Below are 12,009 nucleotides of genomic sequence, written 5' to 3'. Positions count from 1 at the left end.
ATGACATGATGAATTTTGTTATCAAGGTCTTTAAAAACATTTGCCTTTAACATTCGATTTTGGAGTTAATATACTTTCCCAAAGGAATACCACATTCACTGTTTGAGATTTGTTCGTTTGAGAAAAATTCTCCATCACTGCGGTCAAAAACGAATGTCGACCCCACTAATGGCTAGAAAAAATTAACAAACGTTCTTAAAAACGAAAAAAAATTCCAACAAAATTCTAATAGTGAATGGTCAGCTTGATACAGTAGGTCATTATACATTTCTTTAGACTAGAATTCCAGTGACTAGTGCTTGCATAGTCACACATTTAAACGCAGCCGTGTTTAACCACTTGCCGACTGCCCGCCGCATATATACTGCGGCAGGCTGGCTCGGCTGTGCGAATTGCCGTACCTGTAACGGGAGCGCTCCTGGGGCAAGCGAGCGCCGCTGGCTGCCTGCTCCCACCCCCACTAGGCAGCGGGGATGCCGATCCACGGGACCAGTGGCACCGATTGCCACAGGGCACCAACGATCGCTCCCCGCTGAGAGAGAAAAAACGGTCAGCTGTTGTAAACACAGCTGACCGTTGTTCTCTCTGAAATTATCAGAGCTCATGTGATCCTTCTACATAGGATCACAGGTCTCTATGATCATTTCACAAGTCCCTCCCCCCACAGTTAGAAAACACTCCCCTAGGCTCACAATTACCCCTTTGATCACCCCTAGGTTAACCCCTTCCATGCCAGTGTCATTATTACGGTAACAGTGCATATTTTTAGCAGTGATTACTGTAGTAATGTCACTGGTCCCCCCAAAACTGTCAAAAATGTCAGTTAGGTGTCCGATCTGTCCTCCGCAATGTCACAGTCCCGTTAAAAATCGCAGATTGCCGCCATTACTAGTAAAAAATAAATAAAAAATTCAAATTACATAAATCTTTCCCCTACTTTGTAGATGTGATAACTTTTGCGCAAACCAATCAAAATATGCTTATTGAGATTTTTTTTTTTACCAAAAAATATGTAGCAGAAAACAAATTGAGCTAAAAGGATGAAAAAAAATTGATTTTCACATTTTTTTGGAATGTTTTATAGCAGAAAGTAGAAAATATTGTTTTATTTTCAGAATTGCCGCTCTTTTTTTGTTTACAGCACAAAAAATAAAAATCGCACAGGTGATCAAATACCACCAAAAGAAAGCTCTGTTTTTGGAGGAAAAAAGGACATCATTTTTATTTAGGTACAGCGTTGCACGACCGCGCAATTGTTCCTTAAAGTATCGAATCACAAAAAATGGCCTAGTCATTAAGGGGACAAATCCTTCCGGTCTAGAACTGGTTAAGTGAAAAATCAGTGTTTGACCTGCTTTTTCTGCCATCCAAACACACTTCAGTAGAAACGAATGCAACTGAAGAAACACAATGCCAGGAAGGTCAAACCGACCTCTCAACTGTCTAATACACCTCTCTATTAAAGTTAATGGGAATCTACTGACCTGTGTTTGAACACAGGTAAATGCATAAAAACAATGGCCAATACCCTAATATAACTATAGACATCCGAGAACAGCTCAATGTACATATATGTCCACTTTCTGCCCTAAAATGCTCTGGTGAAACTAGGAGTTATGTTTAGATAATAAAGAGGGGTGTAGGAGCAATGCACAGATAAACCAGTGCTAGCTTATTTTAGGGAAAATTATAGAATTTGAGGCTTTTATGGTAGTGCAATTTTGGATCAGTGAGGCTAGTTCCTAGTTTGCTTGCTTCCAACTCATTTCAGATTTCCTTTAAGAAATAACTTCCAGCCAAAACAAATGTTTCAGGTGTTTATTCCTATGTAGATGAAGAAGTAACCACTGGATTCCTGGTTCTGACTGATTATACCAGCTGGGTATGTTTTTAGTAGAGAGCTCCCTAGAATACAGGCCTGTGGTTGGGACCTTGGAGCACATTTTCTTTATAGTCCAGAAATGGATTACTTATCACACATTTTGTTAAAAAAACAGCATTTCAGTGGCACTAGGGACCCCTTTCAGCAGGGCTGTAATAAAACTAATAGGAGTCCTAAGAATTTTATATACCGTAACAGTACAAAATCCTATTAGGAATAGGGGAAAAATGATTAAGTTATAATAAGCAGAACTGATAATATATATACGTAGGGCTTTTTTTCAGCGGGAACGCGGGGGAACGCAGTTCCGGCACCTCCAGAACTGAATGTATGTAATGGCAAGGGGTGCTGGAGGTGTGCTGCAGGGTCTGTTGATGCTGGTTGCTGGGGATCTATTGTCACTGGAGGGAATCTATTATTGGAGGGGGGGGGGTCTGTTGCTGTGGAGATCTGTTGTTGCTGGCAGGGGATCTATTGTTGCTAAGGGTGGGTCTTATGTTGCTGGGGGGTCAGTCGTTTCTGGGAGGGATCTACTGTTGAGGAAGAGGTCTATTGTTGCTGGCTCCTGGAAGATCTGTTGTTGCTTCCGGGGGTCTATTTTTGCTGAGGAAGGGGGTGGTATTTTCTTGTAGGTGGTCCATTGTTGCTAGGGGGGGAGAATTTATTCTTCCAGAGGGTCTGCTGATGCTGGCTGCGAGGAGATCTGTTGTTGCTGCTAGGGAGGGGGGTGTTTTGTTGTTAGTGGTCCATTGTTGCTGGCTGCAGGGGATCTGTTCTACTGCTTTTCTTGTTATCATTACCAAGCTCAATACAAATTAGTTAGTACCACAAATGTTACTGTATTATCCAAAAGGGGTGGTCTTGGGAGGTGGGTAATGGGTGGAACCAAGAAACGGTGCTCGGAGGTGGGTAGGGGCGGAGACAAGGGGTGACTTGAAAAGGGGGAGTTCCTGCACCTATTCTCTGTGAAAAAAAGCCCTGTATATACGACATAAGATTAATTAAGGTGTTCATTACTGTTTAGGTCCAAATTTTAACCATTTCCCTTCACTTCTGTACTATAGAATGCTTTAAATAGGACATGAAGATAGTGGAAATTACCTGTTTGGTGTGTAGACAGCAACAAAGTAATAAAAAGTGACTATAAATAAAAAATACCAAAACAACTTTCACACAAAACAGTAAAAAAATATGTAATGATCCCCTGCGCACTACTTAAGTGACCTATGTGGGAAAAAGACAATTGTTATCGTCTTACTTATAGACAAGTTGCTGCTACTTCAAAATCAAGCATAAATCAAAAAAGCACCAATTTGTCCACAGAAAAAATAGGTGTAAGCCCCGGTTCACACTTGTGCGTGTGCGGGGTTTGCATGTAATGTTGGAGCGCACTGCTCCGACATTACATGCGATCGGCTGTGCGGTGCAAGTTTAGCCATACAGTTTGTATGGCTAAATTCGCACCGCAGCCGCAGCAAACACGCACAGGGACCCTTTTTGGCAGCCACATCAGGATCGGATCGCACAGCGGTTCACACTTGTGCGATCCGATCCTGTGCGAACTGTAAGATCGCACTGCGATATGCGATCAAACTGGGGGTGTCGTTAAGATTACATTGACACCCCCAGCGTATCGCATATGGCAGTGTGAACTGCCGGGGGTGCGTGTGCGATGCGGGAACAGGCTGCAGATTCGCAGCCTTCCCGCATCGCATAAATGTGAACCGAGGCTCAGTAGCGCAAACACAACATGGTCAGAATTGACAGATGAATTTCCCCATACATCTGTAAACAAATTCAGTCCATCAAAAAGCACAGTCTATGACAGAGTCCATGAATAAATAAATATATTAGAATTCCAGGGAAACAGAAAGCAAATCTCCCAGTGTGCAGATTGAAATAGATCACCTTACACTCCTCCACCAGTGTGTTGCTAAACTCAGAGAAGGTGGAAACTCACCGGACAATGATGCCTATCCAGTCTCATGGATAAGGCACATAAGCGTGGCTAATGATCACCAGATAATCCCCAAGGATGGCCATCACTTGATTAAAAAAAGCCACACTGATCCTGGTCAGATATCACCTAAGATTTCTCCTGGGTACATAATAGCATTTTTCCTCCACTCCTCCAGTCACTCAATGGAATAGGGGTATGAAAAAAAGATAAACCGCACTAGTGTGATATCGTTTTTATTTTTAAAAAGCACACTTATTTATTGAACTCTTCAATGATTACACTCACAAGCATGTCATAAAAAGCCAGTGTTGTTTAAGATCATATGGGTGCACTAACAGACAATCCGGGGGGCTCCTCACCCTCTCCACGATGGTGTGGCCTCCTCTCAGAGCAGTCCGTGCACTTTCCTTTGACAAAGTCGGAAATGACGAAACGCGTAAGGGCGACTAGCGATGACGGACGGGCTTTTTTTGATCAAGTGACGGCCATCCTTGGAGATCATCTGGTGATCATTAGCCACGCTTATATGCCTTATCCATGATAGTGGATAGGCATCATTGTCCGGTGAGATCCCACCTTCTCTGGGTTTAGCAACACACTGGTGGAGGAGTGTGAGGTGATCTATTTCAATCTGCACACTGGGACATTTGCTTTTTGTTTCCCTGGAATTATAATATATTTATTTATTCATGGACTCTGTCATAGACTGTGCTTTTTGATGGACTGAATTTGTTTATGGATGTATAGGGAAATTCATCTGTCAATTCTGACCATGTTGTGTTTGCGCTACTAACACCTATTTTTTCTGTGGACAAATTGGTGCCTTTTGAAAAAGTGATTATAACCTTTTTTCCCTTTTTTAATATTGCTGTCTTTTTTCCATTGGAGAGATCTTCTCTCTGGGTGACATCACCATCAACGGGGCAGGAAGTGAGTGAAATAAACCAAATCTGCTCTGTCCTAAAAAAATTCCCTTTCTTGCCATCATAGTGGCTGTGATCACCAGTCCAGGAAGTGAGGAGCTTGTCCAAAACTAGGAGAAATGTTTTTGCTGGAATTCTACTTAAAGACAAGGTTGTAGTATTACCCTGCGAATTCTCCATATATTTCTGTAAGGAATACAGAAGAGGAGAAATTCTTATGGTTGGGTGCAGCGGGTGTGGAAGCAATAACACACACTCAGTCCAGGTACATTTAATGGAACTTATATTGAAGTAAATGGAAAACAGTTCACAACGAGCCCAGTGGAAGGAGACTCAATACAAACATTCAAAGATGCCAACAACGTGTAGTGGAGCAGATGTCAGCCAAACTGACAGCTTCTATCTGGAGGGGCCGAATGTGGCCTTGCTAGTCCCAGCCCAACTGGGAAGGTGTCCAAGGAGAGTGGCAGTATCCTAAGCTTTCTCTCATCGTCTGGAACCTTTCCCTACCACTAATACTGTCCCCGACAGATGGGTATCCTGTCCCTACACTATCCACACGCGGAATGCGTGCCAAACCCAGGAGTCAGGGTCTTAAATAGAATCTGCAGCGCCTAAGATTGCCTCCAGAGTCACGTGGGTGGCCAGCATCCAACTGGATTGCTGCCCCGGATATTTAGAAAACCATACAGAAACCTCTCTCTATGCACTGCCGCTGTGGTTGAGACCCACCCGCAGTGGAGAGAACAGACTTGCACCTGCCTACATGCTACAAAGATGCCTTTTTCTGCCGGGTCACACTTAATTTGTTGAAATGGAACACCTGATATTTCTGATATGATATGGCTTCAGGCAAACCAATCTATTGTAAGATAAACCTAATTAATGTCCACCTAAAACATTTTTTATTAGTTTTGGATAGAGTAGAATAAGAGTCCCTGTCTATTTTTTACTCCTATTTGGAGCTCTGTTGGAGAAAATTCCCCTCTCGTCATGATGTGCTTAGGGGAACTCTTCAACAGGTAAATGGACAGAAAAAAATGTTTTTTTTTACTAAGGCTGAAGGAAGACTGGAACCTCTGTCAGATTTGTATTTCTGTCTGTGTCTTTGTTGCAGATTTATACCTCACTTTCTGTCTGGTGGAATCATTTTTAGTAGGACAGGAATTAAGGGCAAATCTCCCTATAGGAGTCCTAGATAATAATAAAAAGCCCAACGGGAGTTTTAAACCTTTCCCCAACTTTAAACTAAAAATAAAATGTTTTTGGCTTGACGTATGCTTTAATCCACTTAGACCTGAAATGGCAGCTACCGTACTAGCGTGACATACTGATCTTCATCTCCTAATAAAAGTGTCACCAGTTTTCTTTTAGTTTGCTTGTTACCCTACAAAGAAATAAGGTAAAGAGTGTAATGATACTATCACTTTTTAACACCCCTCTTTAGTATGATTTATTTCCATGTTCTTATTCTCCAGGCTCAGATACTTTTTTTCATTGTCATCATGATCTCATTTGTAAACTACCTAGTAGGCACGTTCATTCCTGCCACAGAAGAAAAGAAGGCGAAGGGATTCTTCAGCTATCGAGGTGAGGGATGAGGCAGTCACAGGATCATATTTTCATATTAGTATAAAATTGCAGTGCTGATTTGTGGTAATTATTACTTAGCAACATAGGTGTGCCTGGGCACACCCTAATCACACTGTGTGGTGCAGAGTCCCCGTTTAAACCCCTAATATTTCACCAAAGCACAGGGCTCCTAAAAAATTTGTAAAAAACGTGCGAAAAAAATGTAAAAAATAATAATATTTAGAGCCTGAGTTCCAAAACCCCCTTTTTTTAGGTGTGCTTAGCAATGTGCGTAGTAGTTAGTATAAATTATATGTGATTAAAGGTTATTTCTGTAGAGAAAGCTAACAATTGCTCATCGGTCACAGGGATTTTCTAGATGGGTGGAAAAGTGTTTGTCATCATTCAAATGTTAACGTTATATGATTATCATAAATTGTCTTTGAATCTGTAAAATGTGGTCTTCATATTGCTACCATCAATTCCTTTCTTTTTTTATAGTTACCCTAATGTGTGGAGAAATTCTTTATACAGTTGTATACCTTTTCAATGTTTTTTTGTCTATAGCTGATATCTTTGCTGAAAACTTTGTGCCAAGCTGGAGAGGACAAGACGGCTCCTTCTTTGGAATGTTCTCCATCTTCTTCCCATCGGCTACGGGAATCCTGGCTGGAGCGAACATCTCTGGAGATCTAAAGGTTGCTAATTATATCATACTCTCAGTATATAAATATTATAATAGATCAACTTCTGTTAAGCGGCATGATTACACATTGATTGAAATTCAGCGGGTCCCTGCTGAACCAGACAAATTTATTTATGGCCACTGTAAAGCCACCAATACATGGATCAAAATTCCCCAGTTCAGCAGGGATGGGCAGGCTGATTGTACCCAAGTTGATCGATTGATCAACTTGGGTACAACCGGCATGTCGGATTTTTCTACATATGGTTACTGCCAGTTGCTATAGCCGCTAGCAGTAACAATTGAATTCTGCTGCCTGGGAATGATCCCTGCACCCCCTATTGGCAGAATACAATAGCGCAGCGGGAAGCCTTCCCCCATCGACACTAACTGTAGATCCAGAAAAATAGAAGAGGACTCAATCCTTTTCGTTTTTTTTCTGACCTGGGTGGATTCAGAGGTAGGTTGATGTAAATGGACGCAAGTTCGCTTATATCCACTTGCCCATAGAGCTGCATGCAGCTTCCAACCAGGTCAGCCTAATAAATTTACAGGTGGACCTGTTTAAAAAGCCCATATGAAAAGCCTCAGGTTTTCAGTTAACAGCTGGCCCTTCATAGCCTTGCCCCGTGTTTGACCAACAATGCTTAGCCTGTACATTGGTCAGAATGGGAGATTTATGGGTTGATTTACTAAAACTGGAGAGTGCAGAATCTGGTGCAGCTCTGCATAAAAACCAATCAGCTTCCAGGTTTGTTTTATCAAAGCGTAATTGAACACGTTGAAGTTAGAAGCGGATTGGCTACCATGCACAGCTGCACCATTTTTTGCACTCCCCAGTTTTAGTAAATCAACCCCTAAGGCTCCTTTCACACTATCTGTCCGTCGGATGGATTTCGTTTTTCTCAGCGGGGGATCGAGCTGCCGATCCCCCGCTGAGCAGCAGGATGACAGCTGTGTCTCCGCACTATGTGCGGAGACACATCTGTCAGTTCCCCATGCATCTCTATGGGGGAAATCGGATGGGAACGGACCGTCGGTCAGTTCTCATCCGATCCCATCCGATCCGATCCGATCCGCTGGACGGATGGAAAATAGGGTTTCCATCCATCCAGATTTGACGGATCTAATCGGATCGGATGTCAGCGGACATGTCTCTGCTGACATCCGATCCTCCATAGAGATGCATGGGGGGACCGTTCAGATCCGCCAAAAAAATGGACAGGCGGATCTGAACGGTCCGCCTGTGTGAAAGGGGCCTTAGTGTCTGCAGGAGTTTGCTAGTAGCAGGGAGATGATGTGCAAGCACTTCTGAAGCCCTACCACCATTACTTGCACCATTATGGGGATGGAGCACACGAGGTAGCTTCAGACAATGATTTCAATATTAAAGGCAATTTAGACAGCCTTCTGGTTCACATTGTATAGTGGTAAGGAGCTGCTAGACTCAATGGGGGTTATTTACTAAAACTGAAGATTGCAAAATCTGGTGCAGTTCTGCATAGAACCCAATCAGCTTCCAGGTTTTTATTGCCAAAGCTTATTGAACAAGCTGAAGTTAGAAGCTGATTGGCTACCATGCACATCTGCACCATATTCTGAGTTCACCAGTTTTAGTAAATCTCCCCCAGTATGTGAGGCAGCTTCCGAAGGATAATCTGTCATGCATTTTTTTCTTTTTGTAAAAGAGCTTGCAGGTTCACATTTCATAAAAGTAAGCATGTGAGGCAGCTTCAAAGTATGATTTGATGAGTAAACATCAGTTTTAAATGAGCAAAACCGCTTGCTGGTTCATACATCAAAAAACGAACTGCTATTAACATAAGAATACAAGAAGAATCTTTGAAACCTCATATCCTGAATTGATGTTCTAGCTTACCAAGGAGTGTCTACTAAAAGTTTTGTAATACCAGGGACTGATCTGTAAATTGTTTACAGAAAGAATATCCAATTTCTAGATCTGCTAGTGGTTGTGGGACATTAAAATCCATACCTGGCATCTTAGCACGTTACACTTGACCATTATTAACACACTTGTATGTTACCAAGTTTAATGGTGTGAGACAGTTATGTGTAGCCAAGGAAATCCTTGTTGGCACTCTATTGATCATGGTGGACACACTAAAACTATCTTCAGATGTTTCTTTATTTTGTTCACACAGGATCCAGCTGTGGCTATCCCTAGAGGTACCCTGATGGCCATTTTCTGGACTACAGTGTCTTACCTGGTCATTTCTGCAACTATTGGTATGATGTTTTTAATATAAATAATGATTACTTAGTGAAGTACAGATGGAGTTTAATGCAGTAACGCTCTACATGAAGTTTGTATATTTTGGGCTACTGTTTGAGCATGCATATACCTCCATGTTTGCGTAAAGATTGCATTTTGCAAACAATATGGCAGCAGGGTAAATGTCTATTTGTATGGCTATTCAGATTAAAGTTTAAAGCTGTAACTAATCCATGACACAGGTTTTATAAATCACACTGTTTTCTACAAACAGCAGCAGCAGCAGCTTTTACTGCTTCGTCTACAAAGGAAACTCTCTACTGAGTCACACAAGGCAGGGAAGAGGGAACAGGCTGGGTCACTAATCACTCACCTGTGTGTGTCATTTAAACTTCAGCTCTTCAACCCTGTTAACAACCAGCTTTTTTTTTTTAGCAAAGCAGTTAAGGTCAGCCTGGTAAACATGTAAAAAAAGGGCCACAGAGCTTCATCTGCTGGCTGGAAAAAAATAAATATAAAATTCATTATTTGAAGAGTTTTATTTTTTTGGCTTGAATATAACAAGGAAAGAAAACATTTTCATAACATTATTGTGTAGATTTACTAAATTGAAGCACTCAGAATCTGCTGAAGCTGTGTATGGTAGCCAATCAGCTTGTAACTTCAGCTTCTTCAATTACGCTTTGACAATAAAACCTGGAAGCTGATTGGTTTCTATGCAGAGCTGCACCAGATTTAGCATGTTCCAGTTTCACTAAATCTCCCCCTATGGGTGGATTTACTAAAGGCAAATAAAATGTGCACTTTGGAAGTGCAGTTGCACTTATTTTTTCCCAGACCTGAGCAGATTTGGTGAAGCTTTATTTTTTAAATAGTCCAAAACCAGGTGCAAAGAAAATATACATAAAAGAGCATTTTTCTTGCACATGATTGGATGATGGAAAGCAGCAGAGCTTTAACACATTCACTAAGCTCTGGGGAAAAATGAATGCAACACATTGCACAGTCTATTTAAGTTTACTAAATACACCCCTATATACAGTATGTCCCTTAAATCCCCAAGCTCAGTTGACACTATTCGGCATTGAAGAAAGTTTATTGGTGGGGATAGGCTATTTGGTAGACTATTGTCCTCACACATAAATTCCCACTCATAAAATACTGTATGTCCATACCAAACTGCTTAGAATAAAAAAGATGAAAGTAAAATTATTTTAATAGAAAACCAAATTCACCAGATGTATGATTTAACATTGCCATAGGGCATAGGGAAGGATGTGAAAGGGTGCGGACGTGAGGTAGTGAGCTCCAGCTCCAGCTGATTATCATCCGTGCTATCCATGCTATCCATGCTATCCTCGCTATCCTCTGAGCACCTGGAGTGCTCCATATGTGATAGTAAACGAAGGGACGGCCACTCCGCAATTGGAATGGGATGCTTTTAAAGCCACTACTAGAGGGATGTATATATCCGCCATCAAGGCGCTTAGGAAGGAACGTAGGGAAGAATTGGCGTTATTAGAAAACAAAGAAAGAAAATGCGCGGAGGTGTACGCCGCAAGCCCATCCCCATCTCTAGATGTGGTAGCATCATTGAGATTGGCTAGGAGGGAAATACAGTTACATTACCAGCATTTAACCTTAGTATCCGAGCAAAAAAAGGTCATCTAATTTCTTTGAAAAGGGTGATAAGAATGGTAGTCTTTTAGAACTACTAACAGCATCGGGTAGCTGTCAAACAGTAGTCTCGTGTATAAAATCAACAACGGGAGAACTATTGACAGGTAGAGAGGATATATTACAAACTTTTAGAACTTTCTATAGCTCATTTTATGCGGCTATACCACAATATGAACCTGAAGAGTTGAGCAGTGTCCTACACACACTACATTTCCCCAAGTTGCTAGAGGAAGGTAGAGAATCTCTGGAGGTAGAGTTGGGGGAGGGTGAGTTAGCTACGGCCCTGGATTTACTACCAAGTGACAAGGCTCCAGGCCCCGACGGTCTGCCGGTAGAGTGGTATAGGCACTATGCGGTATCTTTAATACCGAAGCCGCAACGGATATAAATCTCAGAAGAATATTTACACATACCCAGCTACCCAGCTGGGACCAAATATCTCCAGTGGTGGTGTATTGTTTTTTTTAGATATCAAAAAGACATTCAACTCTATAGACTGGAGGTATATGGGAGCGGTATTAGAGGAATTCGGGTTCGGGCCTAAATTTAGGAAATGGATTGATATTTTATATAAGCGTCCTACAGCAGCGATAAAATTAAATGAAATGCTTTCAGAACGGTTCCCTGTAGAGAGGAGAACACGGCAGGGCTGCCCGTAATCCTCGGGTCTCCTTTCTTTAATGATAGAACCGCTGGCAATGGCTTTGAGAAACTCGACGGAGATACAGGGGATTCAAGTAGGAAATCTGTCAGAGAAAATTGCATTATACGCGGACAATATGGTTCTTTTCCCACGAGATTCGGAGTCCTCTCTAACAGTAGTTTTGGATATTTTGAATTTTTTTTCGAAATGGTCAGGATTAAAAGTAAATTGGAATAAATCTCAAATTCTCCCCCTAAGAACACCATCCCCGAGCTGCAGAGTGCCCGATAGATGCCCACTTGAACAGGTAGATAAGGTCAAATATTTAGGCGTATAAATATCTAACTCGATTTCTGATTTTTTTAAACTAAATGTTATTTTACTATTGCAGCAGCTTAAGATCCAAATACAATCCTGGCAAAAGTTACCTT

The 12,009-nt window shown here is 41.6% G+C and overlaps 1 protein-coding gene and 1 long non-coding RNA gene across 2 annotated transcripts in view; one reads left to right on the top strand and one right to left on the bottom strand.

Moving 5' to 3' along the window:
• The window catches only part of LOC309565261, a 643,481-nt gene that overhangs the window by 439,385 nt on the left and 192,087 nt on the right, over positions 1-12,009 (bottom strand). The window lies entirely within an intron of this gene.
• Positions 1-12,009, top strand: part of SLC12A3 (solute carrier family 12 member 3) — an 84,244-nt gene that overhangs the window by 19,299 nt on the left and 52,936 nt on the right. The window contains exons 7-9 of the mRNA XM_082270258.1: positions 6,244-6,355; positions 6,905-7,035; positions 9,185-9,269. Coding sequence (XP_082126384.1) covers positions 6,244-6,355; positions 6,905-7,035; positions 9,185-9,269 — 328 coding nt within the window. The remainder of the gene's footprint in view (positions 1-6,243; positions 6,356-6,904; positions 7,036-9,184; positions 9,270-12,009) is intronic.

Source organism: Pelophylax lessonae, assembly GCF_965119305.1.
Source record: "Pelophylax lessonae genome assembly, chromosome: 10".
Taxonomy (NCBI): Eukaryota; Metazoa; Chordata; class Amphibia; order Anura; family Ranidae; genus Pelophylax; species Pelophylax lessonae.
This window is presented reverse-complemented; position numbering and strand designations above follow the sequence as displayed.